Here is a 24,747-nt window from a genome sequence, read left to right on the forward strand (position 1 = left end):
TCCCGTTTCAGTGCAATCCTTTTAATATCCTTTTAAGTAAATAATACCCTAATATCCTTTTAATACCCTAAATATCCTTTTAAGTCCTGTCTTACCTGTTGTAGTGGCTTGTCTTAATCGCTGAACAACGGCAATAAAGATTATTCATTTTTGGGCAGTACACGAAAAAGACTTATAACGCTAACAAAGCTAAAATGAAAACAGTCCTACTTTTCTTATCTATCTAATTCCCCGTTACAATTTCAGAATGGCTATAGGCTCTGAAAAAAAAAGACAGGTCTCTTCTGATTGTTCTATAACTCTACTAGTGAGGATATTATTAGGGTATAAGAAGGGAGGGTCCCTTCTTATCTTAATTAAACAAAAACAACAAGTTTTTTCAACTGAAAGTAAGGAGCAACAATAAAACTTAAAACGAACAGAAATTATTACGTATATGAAGGGGTTCGCCCTCGTCAATGCCTTGCTCTTTACGCTAAAGTTTTTTTTACTACTTTCAAAAGCGCTATTTACTCTAATTAAACCCTTTGCGATTCAGGGGTCATTCTTAAAGAATTGGAAAAAACAAAAAACAAAAAAACGTGCATCCGTGATCTTTCTTCTGGCAAAAAATACGAAATTCTACATTTTTGCAGATAGGAGCTTGAAACCTCTAGAGTTCTGTAATACGCTGAATCAGATGTGTGATTTTCATTAAGATTATATGACTTTTAGGGGGTTTCCCCTTTTTTTCAAAAATAAGGTAAATATTCCCAGGTTTATAACTTTTGATGGGTACGACTAAACTTTATGAAATTTACACAGTTGAAGTCAGCATAAAAATTTAATTTTTTTGATGCATCTATAGGGACCAAAATTCTATTTTTTGGACATTCAGTTGCTGTTGAACCGGGCCACTGCTTACTTTATGACCGTCGCAAAACCAATAAAGATAGAGGTTTGAATGGTTCCCAATCGTTCCCACACTTATGGTATTAGCTGTTATAAACATAAACAATTATGAGAAGGCGGGAATGTTAACCTTAAAAATGTTGGATGGCTCTCTGTTTTTTTTGTTATGTTTTTTTGTTTTTTACCAACAAATGTTAGTATTGTTTCCACGAAGAGCAACTAAACCACATGAAAGTTGGATATGCACTTTACAAGATAAGAAACAACTCATGAAGAAGAAAAAATGAGAATATTTTCGCCCACTGAAAAGGCAAAAATGTAATACAAATATTTCGGTCCTCAGTGCGAAGAAAGAAAAATAAAAGAGGACCATAAAATACAACAACTTAAAAAAAACAAAATATGAACATAAAAAATAACTACTAAAATATATATCCTCGTTTTTTCTTTTTCTAGAGTTTTTTCTAGTCTTTTCACAATTATGAGAAGGCGGGAATGTATTTAATATTAACGACCTACCTCCCTGAGAAAAAAAGAGGTAAAAAATTTTCTCTGCATTTCGCACATATTTTCACAAATCTGGAGAAATAAACAATAAAAAAAATAAATTTACTTTGAAGGAAAGAAATAAATAATAATAAAATAAACAAATTTATAAAGAATAAAAGAAAAAAAAATACCTTCATGTAATGCACGGCGTGCCAATGCCTCGAATTCTTCAAAGGAGTCAACAATATAGGAGTGTTCATGTTGCGGCTCACTAGCCATGTCAAATAATTCTCGAACATTTCCATTCCGAATTCCAAAAGTGAACATTTCAACGGCTTCTTCTCTGAGTCTTCTTGCAGCAAAGCGAGGATCTCCTCCGTTTGAATAGCCATCTGTAATAAGGAATACAGCCTTCTTGGCGTCAGGGCGCGCGAAATTCAAGATTTTCTGTAAGGAAAAAAAAAATATAGTTTCAAATGAAAGTTCTGACTAGGAAATTACATGCCAAGGAAATTGAAATTTTCTAAATGGTTTTTTCCATGAAGAATGAAGTGCATATTTAAAACTAAATGCAAGCATAAATTACTTCGTTAGTTCATTTATAAACAAATTCATTAGTTCATAAATTAGGACGTTATGATTTTTCTGATATTATTTTTTCCAGAATAGCATTTTATTTTTTAATAATACAAAACATAGAAAGTTCAGTCCTAATAGATTCCCCCAAATGAAGGAATGTTGGGGTAGGTTGGGGTAATTCTGTTAGTTTGTAAAAACAAACTAACAGAAATCACCATAAATAACCGAGTCAAACTCAAAACGAGCAGGAATTAACATAAGTAGGGCTGATGCTAAGGCCGTATTTGAGGGGTCGGGGGGTTTGAACCCCTCCAACAAAAAAAATTTCGACTTATAAAAACGTAACAAAAATGAAGATGAACAAATTTTTTATGCGTGTTTTCAGTTTTTTCCTGCCCGAAAAATCCCCCCCCTCCAAAAAAATCCTGAATTCAGCCATGGCTGACACCTCTCATGCCTTCTGAAGACATGAAAACTATCTGCACTTTATGGAAAATAAAATGCATTTTAAATGTTTTCACTTGTTTTAACTTTACTGAATCAAGAATTATTCATACTTTCAGGATTAAATGTCAGTGTATTATATATACACTTTCAATCAAAATTCATTTACCTTTTTTTCAGTTAGCTGCATATTATGTTCTGGTTTCAGAAGGCATGGGGACCGTCAGCCCTATTCATCTTAATTTCTGCCCGTTTTGAGTTTGATTCGGTTATTTATTGTAATTTCTTTTAGTTTTGGGTTTCATTCATTTATGGATATGATTTATGGTAGTTTTACACTTGGAAGATTATTTGAATTCATTTCTGCTCATCTTTGGTTTAATGTAGCTCTTTACTTTTCTTTGAAAAATTTTCTTTGTAGAAAAAAGTTTTTTTACAATTGATGTCACTCTGGGATAGCGTTTTTACTAGATCTTTTCTAAATCATCGCTGTTACGCGTTAGGTTTGTACCTGACACATTAAAGCATCTGGGGTAATTGCCAGGAGCCATTTGCTAAGCTGTTGTGGAAGAGAAAGTCAGTAGAATAATGTACATCATGAGGATCAAAGAGTAGGCTATTTGAAAATACATTGCCCTGCTGGATCTTCCCTTTGGATGTAGCTCAGCAATGAATTTTTTGGTAATTATTTCAGAAGTCTGGCAGCGCCAGATACGAAATTTTATAGCCGTAATAGCGACTATATGCTGAATCAAATGCTTTCTCATAGTCTATAAAACTGAGGACTGGAGGGAACTGTTGATTCAAACATTGCTCAATACCTATAAGTGAACATTTTGTCGATGCATCATTTCTCCTTCCCAAATTGAACTTTTCTTCTCTCTTAAAACTTTATCTATGACATCTCTTGCTCTAACAAATATCATTACCAAAGCATAAATGTAGAACAGTAGCCAAAAGTTTCTTCATAGATGACACTCATCAAAGCGCGCGGAAACGGGAAGTCCGTCTGCGTCATGAGTAATAGATCTCCCACAATCCCATTGTAATACGCTAAAAATTTATCATTGTGCGTGCGCAAAAGCCCGATTCATGAAGAGAGGTATGGATTGATGTGCGTCAAAAATCTTTAATGGAAAGCATAGGACTTTTCGCTACCATTAATATATTTATACTGTGATCATTGCGCTTAGTAGTTTCCTTCCTACAGAAACAAAACTAAGGTCTCTATAAATACCACACCTCGGTTATCACCGTCCTTAAAAAAGGGTTGAATCAAAGTATTTCCTAAAATTACCAGGTACTTCCCCTTTTCAAAAACCAAACGCATAATCAGCAGCAATTCACTTCTAATTTCGCAACCACTGTATTTCAAAAGTTCATTTACTACGCAATCAGCATCTAAGAAATTGTTATTTTTTAATCCTGATACCAGTTCTAATGCCTCCTTGCCAAATGAATCTTCATGTTTCCATAGTTATTTTCTGAAGAAAAGGGGGAGCCCCCTTAACAAGTACGGTGTCAAATATGATGTATTTCAGAATCTTACAGAGGATGTATCAACACTTTGCATGCCAAAATACGTAATTTTGCACTTTTCTTGAGAGTGACGATGGCACATACATGTTTGTTGTTTCGTGAACATTCTTTATAAAAAAAAAAAAAAACTTCCATTTTCAACAAACTACTTGTATATTTATTTAATTTAATTTTTAAATTACACGCTAGCGATTTTCTCCCCAGTATATGTACGTCTGGACTATTCTTGCCATGGGCGAGTTCAAAAATAATTCACCAAATCTTGTCGAATTAGAAACTCATTTTAAAACTTGTTTTATATAATCAACAAAAATTTTAGATGGAATTCAAATTAGTAGACTATACCATAAGCTCAAAGATATAAATAGCATTCCAGCATCAACCATTCCCATTACTCTATGATATTAGCATGAAAATATACTAAAATATGCATTACTGAGTTGAAAGAATGCAAAAGGAAGAAATAGGTTGTCCATTATCAGCCTAGAGTCTTATGTTCCCTGTGAGACATGCGATTGTGAAACAAGGTTGCCACTGTAACCGAACCGCACCGTTGGTAACCTTCACCGAAAAAAAAGTTACTTGTATTATTGGATTTATTAGCTTCATGTCTATTCATTCACTGAACCAGAATTATTATATATAAACAACATATATAAATAATATTTATTATTTTATATTATTATATCAATCTGATTTTCTCGTGAATATTGACCTATGAAAGTTCCTATTGCCACATGTTTCTTGAGCATTTTCAGCGTATATTTCAATCTAAAGAATACAAAGCGAAAAAGTACAATAAGTACATAAACTAATTAACAGATTCTCATTATAAGACCCTTTCTCTGTAAAAAAAAAAAAAAAAAAGAGAGTATTTGCTACAACAGTATTAATCCTCTGACCTAAGTACAGATATAGCTTACACCTGCACGATTTAACCATAGCCCTAGGGGGAAAGGGGGTAAATAAGGGTTACTTTTCAGGGATACTTACAGAATTAAAGGTACATCTTTAGGCCATGGTATTTGAATATATCCTATACGATAAATCTTTGGAGGCTGGGTTGTCCCTCTCTCTCTCTTTGAAAAGGTGGCATCCAGGGAACCCCCTAAGTTGGGTCATATCCAGAATTTTCGTTCAGGGGAAGTTGTTAATTTTTTTTTGTAAGGTGGGAGGGGGTTCAAGGTTTTCGTGTACAAAAATTAGTTTATCTGTATTTTGTTAGTGTTTTACGAGCCGGCAGAACTTCTAGGGAGGGGGGTCGGAACCACGACTTCTCTTTTATACGGCTATCCCCGTAAGTGCATCTTGCAATGATATAAAATTATTCAACGTCGGTCTGAATGCTGTCTAGCAGAATAAAACAAGCGTCTTTTTACAAAGCCACAATTTATGTAGCTCCGTCGGTCTTATCTGTCACTTAGCTTCCATCAAATGCCAATTAAAAATCAGGTTCCTTTTTATTATGTGGCAAGACAACATTTTAATCCTCTTAAGATAAATACCATGTATTTATCTGTAAATCCCATTAATGTGATAGAATGTCAGGTAAAATGAATAGAATCAGAGTTTTGTTTTGTAATGAACCATTTCTCCTAAAATTTGGGCCGCCGTAAGCAAGCCATCAGAGGTTAGAACCAAGAAGGTTTACTTAGAGGTCTACTAAGAAGGCTTACTTCCGGCCTTCGTAGAAGAAACAACTATTTGGGTCAAGACCGCTTTCTAAATCTTTGCCTCCCACCCTGTGTCTCGTGCTGACACGTACACATGAGTTTATTTCAGCAGGTGGTGCAGATTTGAAAAATGTGCAGATTATTTTGTGCAGCCTCTCTATTTATCAGATGCTTGGTGATAATGATAATTGTTTTAAGGATCGACGCAGCTCAATAGCGCCCAAAACTCGAAAAACGGAATTTTGACATCAATAAATACATCAAAAGAATCGACTTATTAAGCTGACTCCAAATATATAAAATTCATTAAGTTTAGTACCCATCATAAGCTACGAGCCTAAGAAAATCTACCTAATTTACGAATTACACCTTCAGATTTAGCATATCAGAAAGCTTAACTAAAGAAGTTTCAAGCTCCTATCTACAAAAATGCGGAATTTTGCATTTTTTGCCAGCAAAAGATTATGGATGCGTGTTTATTTGCTGTTGCTTTTTCCATGGGTAATCGTATCGAACCAATGGTCCTAGAAGATCGGCAAAAGCCTCATTCAAACGAAAATTAAATGTTCTAGTGGCCTTTATAAGTGATCAAAAATATTGGAGGCCAGTAAGCCCCCATCCCCTAAAATAGTTTGATCAAAATTTTGGGGTAGCATAGTTAAAAGGTTCAGTAACTATGCCTTTTGGGATAAAATGACACCACAGGCCCAAGGGAAAGGGCTGTTCAGATATGGTATTTATTATTGGGATGTTTGATAGCTCATCGCACAGTGGTAGAGCATTTGGCTACAGATTGAAAGGTTACCAGTTCAAGCCCGATTATCCTCTAGTTTTTTGGGAAATAAATGAATTTTTTCAGTGGAAACATATGAATTTTATCTTATGCCATTGAATTTTAACATAAAATATTTACATTTTTGCCAAAAAGTTCGTGATTACGAACTATAAGCAAGGGTGACTCAGCTCAGCTGTGACTAAACTCGCAAACAGGATTTTGATAACAATAGATACATCAAAAGAATAGGCTTTTGATACTGATCCTGAAAATATTTGCTTGATTTTTGAAAAACGATGAAAACACCTTGAAAACGTAAATCATTTTTAATGGTTGTTTGCCATTAATACAGTTTGCCATCTTAATGGCGTAATGGTTAGGGGCAGTTTTTGGGCTGTTTAGTATCGTCTATTTTTGGTTAAGTTTTGGCTGATTTTTTGCCTACTTCCCCTTTTTCTAAGATGTTTCTAAATCTATGATCTACGCTCGTAGATATAGAGGCCAACACAACTACGCCCAAGTGCTCCTCCGTCTCAGTCTATTCAAACCATCCCTCTTTATTCTCTACACCCTGCCAAGAAGTTCCCATTCCCCTTATTCTTTTCCTTACGATATCCTTCCACCATATTTGGGGACGACCTTTTCGATTGGCCTTAGATAGTTGGTCGGCAAGGTGATCTTTGACAATCTCTCATACTTCATCCGCAGAATGTGTTCAAGCCATCTTAACATTTCTCTGATCAACGAACTGTAGTAAGGAGCGACTCGACTCAATAGTAAACGGAACTAAAAAAAACGGAACTTCGATGCTAAAAGATACATCAAAAGATCGGATTTTTATCCCGATTTTAAATATATAAGTTTCATCAAATTTAGTCTGATTTAGTCAAATTTAGTTTGACTCTTTGCCACAATTCTACTTTTTAAAACAATTAAAAACTTTAGCGTAAAGAGCGAGGGATTGCAGAGGGGACAATCCATTTCATATACGGAATAATTTCTGTTCGTTTTAAGTTTTAATGTCGCTCCTTACTTTCAGTTAATAAAAACTAGTTTCTTTTATTTTTATAGCCGAAGATCCGGGATTGGACAATGTTTTTCGCTCATTTTACTGTTCGAGATACACTCGGTCAGTCGGGTACCTAAGGCAATTTTTTAGGAAAACATCCTCCTACTCCATTTCCTCCTCCGGCTTTTGAAGCACCCATCCTTCAGAAGTATAATTGAACACTGTCATCACTGTGACTTCCAATATTATAATCTTGGTCCGCAGACTTATCTTCCTATTCTTTCAAACTTTTTCTATTATCTAGGTAAGTGGAGTTGTCCATTTTGCCGACCTTCTCGTTACCCAACATTACCTCTTACCTTCACTTATTCCTATTCTTAGCGATTTTGTCTTTTAATATTGATTTTAGAACCTATTCTTTTACAATGAACTCTCAAAACCTCCAAAGATTGCTAACACTTCATCTAGGATGGTTAAATCATCAGAATAATCGAATTACAGAAGGGTTTACTTAAACAATTGAATCCGTGTCCTCCCACTGCTTTTTATGTGCTCCTTAGGACAGGTCCATCAGAATGATCCATATAATTGGGGATAGAACGCAGTCCTGCTTAACCTTCTGATATAATACGAAACCAGATACTTACTTCATTACCTACCTTAACCACAGCTATTTTATTCTCGTATAGCCCTAATCAATTTAGTGTATTTATCCGATATACCATGCAAGGATAGGACCTTTGCTAAAACTCTCAGCTGAATCAAACGCTATTTCATAATCTATAAAACTGCGGCGTCAGTACTCTAAGAAGGGAAATTTGGTCAATGCATCCCCTCCCCTTCCTAAAACCACGCTGTTCTTCTCTTAAAACTTCATCCACAGCAACTTTAAGTCTAATAAGTATCATCATACTAAGTATTTTGCTTCTTGTAGGCCACTACGATTACCACACTTATTTTTATCCTTTCGCGATAGAGGGATTCAACTGAAGTCCGAAAATCACTAGGTACTTCCTTTTTTTTCAAAAACATAATCCTATATGTCAGTATTTTATTTCTAACCTCATAGCCACCATATTCAAAAAACTCATTTACCACACTGTTAGCAGCTGGGACCTTGATATTATTTAATTCTTTTAGTATTGTCAATAATTATTGTATTTGTCACTTTTAGTGCTAGCATTACATCGCTGCCTCTAAATAAGATTTCATATAAAAGAGCCAATTAGGTTTTCAATGCTCTACGTTAATTACTACTAGTGCTGCTATTAAAAACTCACAGCAGCATAAAGCCGCCTGAGACCAAACAGCTACACACGCTTTCCCTCCATCCCAATCTATTGAAAGCCTCCACCATTGCAACCTCATAAGAAGTTACCAATCCCTTTTTTTCCTTACAAACCCCCCCCCTCATTGGATGACGAGCAGTTGACTACGCGAAAAATACGTTAATTGTGCGGAATAGATTCATTTTATGCAAGTTATTATTTCGATATTTTTTTTTAAACTAGTAAGGTTTTAACAAAGGTAGAGCTATCTGTCTCTCCGAAAGCAAGAAATAATAGAATTGGCTTCCTAGAATCCGCTATAAAAAAAATAAAGTAATGGAATTACACTATACTTTTTAGCACGGAAGTGTAGGACAGTAGCGCAAAGTAACAAAGCTTACGAAGATTGTGTGACTTGAAAATTTTTCACTCCTTTAATTGGTTTAAAGTTTCCTACAGAAAACCATCTAGTTTTGTGTTCTTTTTACTGACTCAGGAGTTACCATAGCAACACCATGAAAATACGGCAACAGGTATTTGCAACAGCAACGGGTAAAATAAGCAAGGCTATTTGGATTTCCTTTCCGACTTACCTTCAAGGGAAAATGTAACCAGCTAAAGAAAATACGTTAAATTGCACTTTTTAGCACGAGAACAGTAACGCAAAGTAACAAAGCTTACGAAAATTGTGTGACTTGAAAATTTTTCACTCCTTTAATTGGTTTAAAGTTTCCTACAGAAAACCATCTAGTTTTGTGTTCTTTTTACTGGCTCAAGAGTTACCATAGCAACACCATGAAAATACAGCAACAGGTATTTGCAACAGCAACGGGTAAAATAAGCAAGGCTATTTGGATTTCCTTTCCGACTTACCTTCAAGGGAAAATGTAACCAGCTAAAGAAAATACGTTAAATTGCACTTTTTAGCACGAGAACAGTAGCGCAAAGTAACAAAAAGCTTGCTTACAAAAATTGTGCGACTTAAAAACTTTTCGCTCCTTTAACTGGCTTTAAGTTTCATACAATTCCTGGTAACGAACTTTAAATAAAGAGCGACCAGGATCAATAGTAAGCGAAGCTCTAAAAAACGAAATTTTTATACCAATATATATATATCAAAAGAATTGGCTTTATATGCTGATTTCAAATATATAAGTTTCATTATGTTTAGTCTTACCCATCAAAGGTTACGAGCCCAAGATAATTTGTCTAATTTTCAAAAAAAGGGCTTTTAAAAAAGACAAAGGGCTTTTAAAAAGGGCTTTTAAAAAAAATGACTTTTTTAAAAGTCATAGAATCCTAAAGAAGATTGCACCATCAGATTCAGCGTATCAGAGAACCCTACTGTAAAGATTTCAATCTTTTATCAGCAAAAATGTGGAATTTTGTATTTTTTGTAAAAAGAAAAATCTCGGATAGGCTACGTGTTTAATTTGTTTGTTTTCGTTTTTTCCCCAGGGGTGATCATATCAATCCAGTGGTCCTAGAATATCTGAAAGAGATCATTTCAACGGGAATTAAAAGTTCTAGTAACCTCCTTAAGTGACCAAAAAAATTGGATGGCAACTAGGCCCCCTCCCACGCCCCTTTTTGTCTCTAAATCCTCCAATCAAAATTTTGAGATAGCGGTTTTGTTTAGCACATTTGAAAGGCTGAATAACTATGCCTTTGGAGATATCATAGCCCCCAAAATCCACTGGGGAAAGGTCTTTAAGTTACAAAATTTGCCCCTTGTTTACGTATAATATTTGTTATCGGGAAGTATGCATATATTTTTCGGGTGGGGAAGGGGAAATATTCTGCTGGTAGGATTTTCCACGGGAATAGTTTTACATGGGGAGGGAAATTTCCAAGGGGTGAATTTTTCAGGGAAAATAACTGTGGGAATTGGCCATAATTCCTATACGAATTTTTTTTATATCTTGCTTTCTCTTTGCTCAATTTTACGCGTGGAGATGTTAAGGATAATTGTCCGAGGTAAATTTTCACCAGGATTGATTTGTCTAGAGAATAAATCCGTGAGGAGGAGGGATTTTTCCATGAAAGTTTAGTCAGATTTCCTGGCATTATTTAAAATACGATCAGAAATAAAAAAAAAGTTTTTTCAACTGAAAGTAAGGAGCAACATTAAAACTTAAAATGAACCAAAATTATTGCGTATATGAGGGGGTTACTCCTCCTCAAAATCTCGCTCTTTACTCTAAAGTTTGAATTCTGTCCCAATTCTTTAAGAAGGACTCCTGAAACACTATGTTCATTTAATTAGAACAAGAAGAAGCTATTTTTAAAAGTACTAGGTGGTGAGGAGGAGCAACCCCCCTCATATACGCAATAATTTAAGTTCGTTTTAATATTTAATGTTGCTCCTTACTTTCAGTTGAAAAAAGCTTGTTTTTTTTTTAATTTAATCCTGCAGAAAACGACTCAGTTTTGTGTTATTTATACTGACTCAAAACTTAACATAGCAACACCAGGCATATCCTGCAACTGGTATTTGCTACAAGAACAGTGAAATTAAGCAAGGCTATTTGGCCTCCCTTTCAACATACCTTGAAGGAACAATATAACTAGATAAAGAAAATACGTCTCAAAAATTAGAATTAGAATTAAAATTAAAAAATTAGTGAAATTAAAGCACATTTCCTGCCTCGGAACTCGAAAGTATAAGAGAGTGATCTCTTTGCTTCAAACTTACTTGCACGCCACGTTACGAGTTTTTCCATACAAAACACTATATGATCAAATAGTTCGTAGTAATGAACTATAATTAAGGAGCATCTTGGTCCAGTAGTGCCCCAAACTCAAAAAATCGAATTTTGATTACAATTAATGCATTAATTTTTCTTACGCTGATTCAAAATATGCAAAATCATTAGGTTACCTAATCAAGTTACCTATCAAAAATTAAGAGAGAAAATTTGCGTGGCTTTTGAAAAACGGGGGAAACTATCCCAAACAGGGACAAGATCTTGAAACAAATTACACCATTTTAATGCTGCTCCCTATTTTGAGACAAAAAACTTCTTTTCTTTTATTCATTTTCTTTTAAAAAATTCAACTTTAGTGTCCTAATTCTTAGAAAATATCCTTGTGACTCTAAAACTTTGAAAGCCAATTTGCTACTTATACTAAAATGTGGCATAAAAAGGTTTACAACTTGGTTGCATTGGCTCATAGAAGGGTCATTTTTCATGTGAAGTGAAATGACTCTTTAGACACATATAAAGGATAAGGGGAGTAGAAAGGGGAAAGGAGAAGAAAAGGAAGGGGGAGTGTTGTGGATTCGCTATTAAAAAAGAGAAATGACTAACTTGTGCCTCCAGGACAGCTCCTAAAGTGTAGGTTCCCCCACCTGTATATCCAATAGCAGGTATCTCTTCTTCTAACAGCTTACACTTGTGATTGTTCAACGAGGCATTCGTGATATGATCTATGTGTCGGACAACTCGATTCTTTGATGAAAAAGTAACGACCGATACTCTTGTTGTATCGTAGGACACAGTAAAGTCGGCTAACAGCTTTTTAACAAATTTCAACTCATTGAAGAAATTCTCAGAGCCAACAGAAGCAGAAGAATCTACCAGAAAAACTAGTTCAATGCGCTGGTTTGGGGTACTCCTAAGGAGTTCCACATGCTTTTTTAGGATTCCTCCGAGCACCTCAACCTTAGACTTAAGAACACTGTTTTCATGTCTATCGTCTTTGAGTTTTTTATGACCATAATTTAAGAACTGCTCACTATCTCCATAGCCGTAATTAATTCCCTTGTAACTATCGACACAAGCAAGAAACACTAGAAACAAGAATAAGTAAATGCACAGGGTTTGTATTTTTTTCGTCATGCTGGAACCATTGTTTGCCAACGGGTTTTATGAAACGAATCCTATAAATAAAGCAATAATAACATTAGACGATACAGTTGGGTAGTTAAAATTGACAAAGAAAGAAAAGAAACAGGTATATGGTCTAAATTGTTCTACAATATCGGAAGAGAGCTCACTAGAAAATAAATTGAAAATTCTGGTCTAAGCAGTAAAATTGATTGTACTTCAGTCATTTTGTGTCATTTCTGTCATTGTGTGGTGCAAAACTGATTAAAAGTGGTTTTTGGTGCAAAACCGGAACAGCGCGGTGATATCTCCCCTTTTATTGCAGGGCTATTTTCAGCGTAACACAAAATTTATATTCATATAATTACCTGCACAGAAGAGAGAGATGTGGGGGCATCCTAATAGAAAAAACTGATCGGCAAGCACCGTAGAAATTTTAGCCCCAGAATTCATTTCTGATATGCTTCATACCTTCTCCCTCTGTCCCTGAACACGTTTAAATTGTTACATTTTTTTCAGGATAATTATATTCTCAACGTGTATATATATATATATATATATATATATATATATATATATATATATATATATATATATATATATATATATATATATATATATATATATATATATATATATATATATATATATATATATATATATATATATATATATTAAAGGAATGACTTTTCAAATCGGGGGTTGAAGAAGGGAGTGGTAGTTTCTGTCACATTCAAGAGAGCCTTGAATCAAATAGCTCATGGTAACAAACTGAAAGCAAAAAACAACCCTTTTTCAGTAGAAAAAAACCTAAGTTCTATTTATAATATATATAACAACAAAATTAATTATTTTTGCTGAATCTAAATACGTAAATTTATGAATTATAAAGCTGTTCATCGAAAGTGACAAGTGTTTGTAAATAGAAGGGATTAAACTCAACCAACTCAACCCTGAATCCTCTATCTACAAAATATAATATTAGGCTACATATATTCCCAGGGAAAAATGGGCATGCGTGCGAGTTTTTCCTCCCCATGGATGATTTTTTTGTACCAATAATCGTAGATTACTGAACAAGGGTTGATTTGATTAACGATTCACAGGTCTTCTGCCCTTGCCAAAGAACAAAAGCGAACGAGCCACAGGAGAGTCCCAAATTCTAGCATTCAACTTGCAAAAGCAATTTTGGACCGAACAGGGCCGAAGTGTTATCGAGGAGATATTTTGAGAACTATTGAAAACAAGGTCGAGATAGGAATTTTATACAGGGGGGGGATGTTTTTTCTTGGGGTTGGAGGGCTTAAAAAGAAAACTTTATAAAAATTCATAAAAAATTTGTTTATATCCATGTTGTTACGTTTTTACGAATTGGACAAAAATCAAGGGGGGTGGGTATTCAAACCCCTCCCTCCCTTAGATACGGTATTGATTGAAAGGGTATTTATATAGCACAGTCCATAGTGACGTGTGGTATACCATTGTCCCTAAACATACCTGCAGTCCATAAATAATGAGCCGTTATGATAAATCGATTATCCACAAAAATGACGGTCATAGAGTATCAAATGATGGTTGGCCAATGGTTAGGCCAATTAGGGTGTTGGCCAATGGTTTCTTTTATAGGGAGAAAAAAAAACTAAGGCTTCAAAAAACCCTTTCAGGCTCATAATTTAAAACTTTCCAAGAGGGTACTTCAAAAGTATTTAATGAAAACTCAGATGCTTAGGATTTGATCAGTGACCTTCATTAGGAAGAATATATGTATATATGAATAAAGTGTGTAGTATGGGTGCTCAGGGGGCGAAAGCTCCCCTCTTTTTTCGGAAAAGGTGCTTTATTTTGGAGAATTTCACTTTATTTCGAAAAGCAAGTAAAATAAATGGTTAAATGCGGTTTATGAGGGGGCAGCAGGCCTCCTTATTTTTAGAGTAGCTCTAGACATGGTACTAAAAACGATGGCACTAAAACACGGTACTAAAAAACAATTGTTTTTAAATGAAAGTAAAGAGCGTTATTAAACCTTAAATCGTATTGAAAATATTATGTAGATGAGGGGAGTTGGCTCCACCTCAAATCCCCGGTCTTTACGCCAAGTTTTACTTTCTGTTTCAATGCTTCAAGAACGATGTTCAAACTCAAGGAACGAAAATGGAAAACTTTACAATCGTTCCGGATCTGAGATTCGGGTCCTTCTATCCACCGAATTAAATCTTTAGAATTTGCTGTATTGAGTTTTGTAGATTGAAAACACTTGGAAAATCTTTTGAAAATCGTCGAAAAAAGACAAATTTCCCGTTTTCTAAGGAATTTTAGATAATTCTCCAAGAAAAAGTTTAAGTAATATCACAATTCCGGCTAGTCCCCGAAGCCACAACGAAAATTTGTGGTGCGCTACCCAAAATCTTATAGGGTGCCACCCCCAAAAAGGCTTCAGTGTGCCAACGCCACCGCAGATACAGTCGGCAGCGGCGCACCAACGGAAGTTTTAAGCGTCGAATTATTTTCTGAGATTTTCAAGCGACAAATGCAATGCAAAATCTACTATCTAACGGTACATGTAAAAATTTTAGATCTTCTCAAAATGTTTTTGGATGTACTCGTCAACTATAGACTTTAGATTTTATCATTCACTTGTTTCTATCAAGTTCTATCAAGTGGGGTTTTATCATTATCTTGTTTCTATCAAGTCTATCAAGTGGGGTTTTATCATTATCTTGTTTCTATCAAGTCTATCAAGTGGGGTTTTATCATTATCTTGTTTATATCAAGTTCTATCAAGTCTATCAAGTGGGGTTTTATCATTATCTTGTTTATATCAAGTTCTATCAAGTCTATCAAGTGGGCTTTTATCATTATCTTGTTTCTATCAAGTCTATCAAGTGGGGTTTTATCATTATCTTGTTTATATCAAGTTCTATCAAGTCTATCAAGTGGGCTTTTATCATTATCTTGTTTATATCAAGTTCTATCAAGTCTATCAAGTGGGGTTTTATCATTATCTTGTTTCTATCAAGTCTATCAAGTGGGGTTTTATCATTATCTTGTTTCTATCAAGTCTATCAAGTGGGGTTTTATCATTATCTTGTTTCTATCAAGTTCTATCAAGTCTATCAAGTGGGGTTTTATCATTATCTTGTTTATATCAAGTTCTATCAAGTCTATCAAGTGGGGTTTTATCATTATCTTGTTTCTTTGCTGCAATGTAACATTTTCTAATTAAAATGATTTTCGACTAGCCATGATATTCCTCAAATACTTTATTTATAAATGTTTTACCATATGCAAAAATGCAGCTATTCTACAAAGGCCTGAAAGCAAGGTGAAACATTATATAAGTAACAGAAACCCCTTCCCCATCCAAAATATTTTTTGTACGTATGTACATGAAAGCATGTACAAAGTGGATGAATAAACTTATATACAAATTCTTTGTCTTACTAACAGCCTTCTCGAAAAATTCAAATTTAAAATAGCATTGAATTACTTAAAAGATTTTGTGATTTAGATGAGGTTCTTGATTCTGATTCTCAGTTGTCGAGTGCGCAGGTTGCTGATGATCAGCCTCCTATGTTATCAAGATGCGAATCATGCAGGTCCATAAAATGGGGTTTACCCGCAAGATGGAATGCAACATATAGTATGATGCAAAATATTATTCAATGCAAAGAACCTCTGGCAAGTGTCTTGTGTAAAATTTGGAAACCTGACCAAGTTCTAGATGATGAGTAAAATGAACTGATGAGTGACCTTTGCTCTCTACTACAAACTTTTTCTACTACAGTCAAGACTATTGAGAGAGAATTCTTTCCCACCCTAAATGTTGCTCTGCTCTGTTGGGGCCTCCTAAAAGGTCACCTTCTTCTGTACGAAGAGGAGAGGGTCCTCGAAAGGCCTGAAGGAGGCTGTAACCTCTGTTGCTGTCAGTGGATCAGCTACCCAATCAGTCGCGTGAATATGGCTAGTAGGTTTTCTCAGAAGAGAAGCAACACTAAATCTCCTCGTGATCATGCATGAAAAAGAAAACGAGGCTGCTCGGTCAAATAATGTCAGAACAGAGTGACAATGCAGAACAGGATGAAAATAATGATTTGACTAAGCGCCAAGTAGAATTATATCCGGACTTGTCAGCCCATAACAGTAGGTCATAAGATCCTACGCTAGTTGATGCAATCAATCCAAGCAATACTTTCTGGAAGAGATGCTTTACTCATCTGCCATGGATTATAAAAAAAAGGTAAAGGATACGGCATTAGACTTTACAGTCCTTACCGTCGGTGCTGATCTCCGTTTCTTGGCCCTTCAGCCAGGAAATGCAATGGGGGGTTGGGGGCCAGCCATCCTGTGCTTTCGCACACCCTTCCTGTTTACTTTCCCCAGATTTCTCCAGGTACCCATTTAGAGCTGGGTCGACTCTGGTTAAGCTTACAGAGTCACGCCAATAACCCACGTCCCAAACTGAAGAATTGGTTACACTGGGATTCGAACCCGCGTCCTCTCAGACGAGGGATCCCGAATCCAGCGCACCAACCCACTCGGCCAGGACGGCTTTATGCCAAAGCCATGGATTATAGCTTTGGCAAGAAAAGTTCTATCGCTGCCGGCAACAAGTGCCACAGCAGAAAGGGTTTTCAGGGGTGCAGGATTGATTGTTGCAGCTAAGTTCTATGTTGACCTCACACCGTATAAATAAGCTTTTTTATACATTATACCTAAAAGCTTGAAAAAACTTTAAAGGAAAGTGATAGGGTTTATTTCTAGCTAAGTTTTTTGAATTATTTATTCTGGATAATTAAACTGCCTAAGAATTGAAAAAAATAGGGAAATTAAAACATAATTCAAATTAAACTCTGAAATTTAAAGCCAGAACTAAAAAATTTAATAATACATAATGCTTTTTTTATAAGATGTTGCCTCTTTTTATTTGAAAGTTTTCTTTATGAAATCTTACTTCTTTTTCTTCTAAAACCTGGGAACGAACTGTTCTTAAATAACGACATGCAACGACAAGTAGAAAGACAAGAACGGCAAATTTTCTGAAAATTGCCTCAAAGTTTTCATAAAATACGCTAAAGTTAAACTCTGATCGTTTGATATGCTTAACCACCATGTCCAAGTACGTCCACAAATGCAGTACCTTGATTCCTGAGATAGAGAGGAGAATAATAGGAAGAACATCCTCAAAGGAGTTGGTTCAAACTTTTAATTTTAAACTTATATTATACGACCCATAAGTACGAAGATTCAATCTTGAAGCAATGAGAAATAATAGCTTCTGTAGCGTAGAGAGCGAGGAGTTGAGGGGTGGGGTAGTTAAAGAAGAGGAATGCATGTTGCAAGACCGGGAAATTCAGACGCGAAGATGTAAACTTCAGATTCCATCGAGGTTTCATAAATTAGCCATGGATTCATGGTGCAAGTAAATTTGTTTAATTCAAGCTCTAGAGCTAAACTTAAATTACATTTTAAATACATGTTTTGTCGGGTTAATTCAAATATCACGCATTTTAATTCTCACTATCAATCATTTGGGGTAAAAGAATGTTTCTCAGAAGTTAAGATTGACGTCTCATCCTTATTTTGTCCGATGTTCGGTCATGGTAATGAAGCTAAAAAGGAGTTATGGACTAAATTGTGATAAAAAATGATACCAATTTAGTTTTCAAAATTTTTTAAAAGTAGCCAAAAAATTCTAAAAATTGAGAACAAACGCCAATAAATTGACGGCGTGCCGCCGATAATTTTTCGGTGACGTGCCGCCAAAAATCGGCACTGCCAAAAATTTCGGCAAGGCTTCGCTGCATAATTTTAAATCGATGAATGGATATTTTAGACTAATAAATCAAACGATGTAAGTACCTTGTCCTTTTGGTTTAATTTAATAAAAAAAATTTTTTTTTTAGCTGAAAGTAAGGAGCGACATTAAAACTTAAAACGAACAGAAATTACTCCGTATATGAAATGAGTTGTCCCCTCCGCAATCCCTCGCTCTTTACGCTAAAGCTTTTAATTGTTTTAAAAAGTAGAGTTGTGGCAAAGAGTCAAACCTTAGCGTAAAGAGCAAGGGATTGCGGAGGGGACAATTCATTTCATATACGGAGTAATTTCTGTTCGTTTTAAGTTTTAATGTCGCTCCTTATTTTCAGCTAAAAAAATTAGTTTTTTTATTTAATTTCTGAACGTTTTTGAATTAATGCATGTTTGGTTTTGGCTCTCCGCACGTAAATTATTAAAATGAAAATTGTATATTAATTCTTTTTTTTGGCTAAATGGCTTTCTCTTAGTTTTGATCAGACGATTTTGAGAAATAAGGGGTGGAGAAGGAGGCCTAATTGCCCTCCAATTTTTCGTTTACTTAAAAAGGCAACTAGAACTTTTAATTTTTAACGAACGTTTTTATTAGTCAAAAATATACGTAACTTGAGAATTAACTTGCGTTTCAAACTTTCATAACCTTATATTTTTATTATGTATACGAAGAGGGTTTGTACCCTCGTTAATACCTCGCTCTTTCCACTAAATCGTATGTTTTGTCTCAATTCTTTAAGAATGATCCCTGAATCAGAAAGGCCGTAGAATAAATAGTTGAAATTACTAAAAATACTTTAGCATAAAGAGCAAGGTATTTATCTCCTCCTAAATACCTCGCTCTTTATGCTAAAGTATTTTTAGAACCCCTCATATGCGTAATAATCTCTGTTCGTTTTAAGTTTCAATGCTACTTCTTCCTTTCATTTGAGAAAACGTTTTCATGTTTATTTTTCATTGTTTTCTTATAGTAATGCTAGAGAATCCTGCGCCCTTGTCATTGAATTTTTCTTCCACCGTGACAGATTCCTCCAAGGAAACATCCTCCAACATAGCCCCCTCTCCTCAGCCCCACCCCCAAATAAAATAAAATCCCCCTTTAAACGTCTGTACACTTCCCAATAACCATTACTAAATGTAAACACTGGTCAAAGTTTGTAACTTGCAGCCCCTCCCCCAGGAATTGTGGAGGAGTAAGTCATCCCCAAAGACATAGTTATTATGGTTTTCGACTATGCTGAACAAAATGGCTATCTCAAAATTTTGATCCGTTAACTTTGGGAAAACAATGAGCGTGGGAGGGGGCCTAGATGCCCTCCAATTTTTTTGGTTACTTAAAAAGAGCACTAGAACTTTTCATTTCCGTTAGAATGAGCCCTCTTGCGACATTCTAGGACCACTTGGTCAATACGATGACCCCTGGGAAAAAAAAAACAAACAAACAAATAAACACGCACCCGTGATTTGACTTGTGGCAAAAAATACAAAATTCCACATTTTTGTAGATAAGAGCTTGAAACTTCTACAGTAGGGTTCTCTGATACGCTGAATCTGATGGTGTCATTTTCGTTAAGATCCTACGACTTTTAGGGAGTGTTTCCCCCTATTTTCCTAAATAAGGCAAATTTTCTCAGGCTCGTAACTTTTGATGGGTAAGACTAAAGGGGGCCTAGATGCCCTCCAATTTTTTTGGCCACTTAAAAAGGGCACTAGAACTTTTCATTTCCGTTAGAATGAGCCCTCTTGCGACATTCTAGGACCACTTGGTCAATACGATGACCCCTGGGAAAAAAAAACAAACAAACAAATAAACACGCACCCGTGATTTGTCTTCTGGCAAAAAATACAAAATTCTACATTTTTGTAGATAAGAGCTTGAAACTTCTACAGTAGGGTTCTCTGATTTTCCTAAATAAGGGAAATTTTCTCAGGCTCGTAACTTTTGATGGGTAAGACTAAACTTGATGAAACTTATATATTTAAAAACAGCATTAAAATGCGATTCTTTTGATGTAGCTATTGATATCAAAATTCCATTTTTTAGAGTTTTGGTTACTATTGAGCCTGGTCGCTCCTTACTACAGTTTGTTACCACGAACTGTTTGATTTACGGCTCTGGGCTTATATATTTAAAAACAGCATTAAAATGCGATTCTTTTGATGTAGCTATTGATATCAAAATTCCATTTTTTAGAGTTTTGGTTACTATTGAGCCTGGTCGCTCCTTACTACAGTTTGTTACCACGAACTTTTTGATTTACGGCTCTGGGCTTGTCACAAAAACGCTTGTTTCGGAGGGAACAAATACCTTAATAGTAAGATTATCCCAAAACTGAAAATGATAAATTATCGTGGAATGTATCAAGAAAAATTAGATTTCTGTTTCACACCTCTTAAATATTTCGTAAGAATTAATGCAGTGCCGCTTCTTACTGGTGAATTTTGATTTTTCCGATGTGGGTAATCTTCCCGAAAGCTGCGTAGTCAGCGACAACTACTGCGCATTAACAATAAAAGTTATTTAGTCAAATCAGAATGGCCACATTTTGGCTTTTCTCCAATTGATTTAGCAACTTGATTTAGCTTTTGCACAATTTTGGTGCTTTTTTGAGGCATTTGCGCCTGAATTTATTTTAAATCAGAGCATTTTTTGCGGGGGGGGGGGGGGAGAGAATTGTTCATTCAGCTTGTTTTCATTAGAAAAATGAACTTTCGACACATTTTCTCTTTTATGGTGGCGCAGCTTTAAATTAAACATCTGGCAACACTGAGTCAAATTAGAAGTGAGCTCACGAAATGGTCTTAATGATAATCAGGAGGCAGATCTGTGACCTATCCAGGAATTAGGGTTGTCACCAATAGTATTTTTTTTGTTCCAAGAACATCAAAACTAAAACATATTCTCCCCCCCCATCAGCCATTTTAGTTTCATTCATAAATGTGAACCATGATTTTCTGAGATTTGTTTTTGGTTGTTTCAGATAATAAAGTTCTTAAGGAAATGAGGCATTTTCGTCAGTGCTGACAGTGCTGATAGTCGAAGTTTAAAAATAGATAAGTAAAATAATTAGTTAGTTTTTAACATCGCATGTGGTCAGTAAAAACTCAAACGTAAGTCATCGTTTTCTCCAATATCCGGAGGTAGTATTATTTATTTATTGTTAAGTGTATAAACCCACACTCGAGATATTCTCACCGTGGGTCATTAATTTGAAAGTTTTGAGAAAACATTTTTTTATTTAATAATAAAGAACTTGGACTAGAACGGACTTAATCTGGTGATTTATGTTTTCGCTTATTTTTTGCCGGTTTAACACCCGCGCTTCTTTTTCAGCAATTGGACGACCATTAATACGGAAACTTCATAGCTGTATACGGTGGTCTTTTAGATTAAAAATTAAATTCCCGACTTTTTTTAATTTATCAAGATGCATGTGGGTGTGTAAATTTCTGTTTAACGAATTCAAACAGTCAGATTTCCTTTTCGCTGTGTACTTTAAAGTAAAAGGCCCGAAATGAAACTCCAAGAGACTGCGTAATTTTCTACGTAAAATGAATCTCATCTGCGATTACGTAATTTTCACAAATAGAATTTATCATAAGCAATAGGTTTATCATTAGTGATTAGTAATTTGTCATTAATATTTAATAACAGCAACTGCTACATGTTATCCAGAGAAATGACATACGGATTGTTTTGGGTATTCGGCTGACTGACCGTAAAACAGTACGCTGTGCGAAAAGCGTGGTTCAATCGAGCTTTCTAGAGCAATAATCAGTGAAAGGTTGAGATGGCTAGGGCAGGTTCTGCGGATGAAGGATGACAGATTTCCAGCCTGTCTTTTTCGGCCAACCTTCTAGGGCTAAGTGGAAAGCAGGGCGTCCTCGGTTGGGGTTGGAGGATGTCGTAAGGGAAGATTTAAGGGAAATTGGAACTTCCGGGGAGGGTATAAGAAGGGAAGCTGTAAACAGATTGGGATGGACGAGCAGCCTGTGTTGCTTTGTATGCCTCATGCAGCTGGGTGTTGCGGTGAGTTGCTAGTAGTAGTAGTAGTAGTAATAGGTAATATCATGTTATACTGCAAAAATTAGATAACTAAAGGAATTACTATAATAAAATTGCTTCCAGTCCCCATCCCCTGATGCATTGATATAGCTCTAAGTCATAAACAAAAGTCTGCCGACTTAAGTAACGTTTAAACAATAACGCAAACCATCAAAATCCACAAACTTTCGTAGCCTATATAGTCTAGGACTACATCTAGGCATGAGGGGAGGGGACGCAATTGCCACGGTAGCGAAATATTACATAAGCACTGAATGCAGAATCAAATGGTATGTTTCCTGTTTTTGCTATCTGATTTCTACAGCAGAATATTACCATGAGAATTAGTTTTGGCAGACTTTAGCCTATGTCGAACTGGGAAAACTGAACCGATTCAGTAAAGATACTGAACCAGAACATGAGAGTTGAACAACCAGTATACACTTTACCCTTCCTTTTTGGACATCTCAAGTAGAACTACGGCCAGAGTTGAAGCAAAGACAGTAGACCATCACGGCCTCACTTGCGCAGATTATTTCATTGGGAAAAGTCATAGCGAGAGGGACAGATTAAACAAGAGACAAATTCTCGTGGTCTGAGCCTCAAGAAGGATTAAGGCAACATGTTTCTACATTTTTATTGAAGCTTAGTCTAGGACCGAAACACCTTTAATTTATGCACTGAAGAGGAAGTTAAATAAAATTACAACTAGGCACTTTCCATTTTTTTTTTTCAATTTCTACGACATTTTGTGCAACTACTCGGTGTCTACTGTTCTGGCGAACTCCTCTCACAATATGGATGACCATAAATAACTATGAACCACTGTAAATAGGTTTTTATGGAATAGGTTTTATGGAAAATTCCTCACCTAATTTGCCTGTTTATACTTTTTTTTAATTCTATGGTCATAATAACAAAATTTCCGAAGCCTGCAAATGCGCAGGCTTGTTACACATACTTCTTTGGTTTCAATACCTAGATCTATATAAGTCCACCTTGTTTCACTACGTTGCTATAAGAAAAATAGGAAGGGAGTGTGAAGGAATTTTCACTTGTTTGGCTCTATTTCCACTCCACAGTCCTGCTTTTTGATTACACTTCATCAGCCTTTACTCAACCATTGATTGGCAAGTAGAATATGGGCATCCCCATGGGGAAAGAGTTATACCCACAGCTTAAATACCAATATTGGTGGTATCTAAGCTGTGGTTATACCGCACATTTGGTTTCTTAGTGACCATAAATATCCGGAAATTGCGTAACATTATAAAAAATGTAGCACATTCTGACAAAATTACTCTTTTTCAAAATTCTACCCCCCCCCCCCCCACCAAAAAAAAAATGTTGCAGTTTCCTCAATTTTGAAATACTGTACGAGTGTATATGACGTGGGAAGCTTTCTCGGCAGACACAATCCCCATAAACTCCAATTAAAGGAAATTCAGTTCTTTTATAAATAGGAAAAATTTATTGTTGATATTCAACGCACATCACCCTTATCAGTAGTACCCAATGGCTTGAATTCGAATGGAGTGCAAGGGGTCTCTGTGGTCCCCTAGATTTTTCACACACACCCCCTTTCCACCTAAATTTTTTGAAAATAGCTTTGTGATGATTATTTTTATGAAAAATATTATCTTTTTAATATTTTAAATGAATACAAACGATATTTTTAGTACTAGATATTGAATAATTGTCTGCCGCCCTAAATTTGTGTGAATTGACGCTTCAGTAATATGACGAATCTGCCTATAAAAGAGTGAACTCTTCTAACACATGTAGGAAACCTAAAATACTGTTAAAATTCTAGTTGATTGACTTCTTTCTATCTCACAAAGGGATTAGGTTAGGAGAATGAAACTTTCAGGGATGGGTCTAAAGGCTAAAGTATGTCCCGGGAAGGTATTTTGAAGTACCTATCTCCACTCCTTCTCCCTCTAGAGGGCCCTGACCTTTGATGACCTTCAAAATATGTGTGTTATAAAAGTGAAATCTTGCAAAATAGATCTTCTGCTTGAATGAAGTACAACAAAATTGTTTTCAGCTTCACAACTTTGCTCAATCCCAATTTATAAGGTTTTAAAGATATGCAAATACATTTCCTAAATTCGAAAAAAAACATTGATATGGCTCAGAATTCTACTCAAATAACAGGAATTGCATTTTTAGAACTAAAGGCAGAAAAAGCAACTGATAACTGAAAATTAAGACCTGTATGTAGGCAAATTTCAGGGCTCTCTAGAGGGAGAAGGAGTGGAGGTGGGTACTTTAAAATACCTTCCCGGGATATACTTTAGCCTGTAGACCCATCCCTGAAAGTTTCATTTTCCTAACCTAGCCCCTTTCTGAGATAGCAAGAGGTCACTCAACTAGAATTTTACCAAAATACTTGCT

At 35.5% G+C, this 24,747-nt stretch overlaps 1 protein-coding gene across 1 annotated transcript in view; it reads right to left on the minus strand.

Moving 5' to 3' along the window:
• Positions 1-24,747, minus strand: part of LOC136033354 (sushi, von Willebrand factor type A, EGF and pentraxin domain-containing protein 1-like) — a 306,644-nt gene that overhangs the window by 281,725 nt on the left and 172 nt on the right. Inside the window, exons 2-3 of the mRNA XM_065714145.1 lie at positions 11,979-12,550; positions 1,572-1,827 (exon numbers count right to left, since the gene is read on the minus strand). Coding sequence (XP_065570217.1) covers positions 1,572-1,827; positions 11,979-12,509 — 787 coding nt within the window. The 5' untranslated portion in view covers positions 12,510-12,550. The remainder of the gene's footprint in view (positions 1-1,571; positions 1,828-11,978; positions 12,551-24,747) is intronic.

Source organism: Artemia franciscana, chromosome 11 (assembly GCF_032884065.1).
Source record: "Artemia franciscana chromosome 11, ASM3288406v1, whole genome shotgun sequence".
NCBI classification, from domain to species: Eukaryota; Metazoa; Arthropoda; class Branchiopoda; order Anostraca; family Artemiidae; genus Artemia; species Artemia franciscana.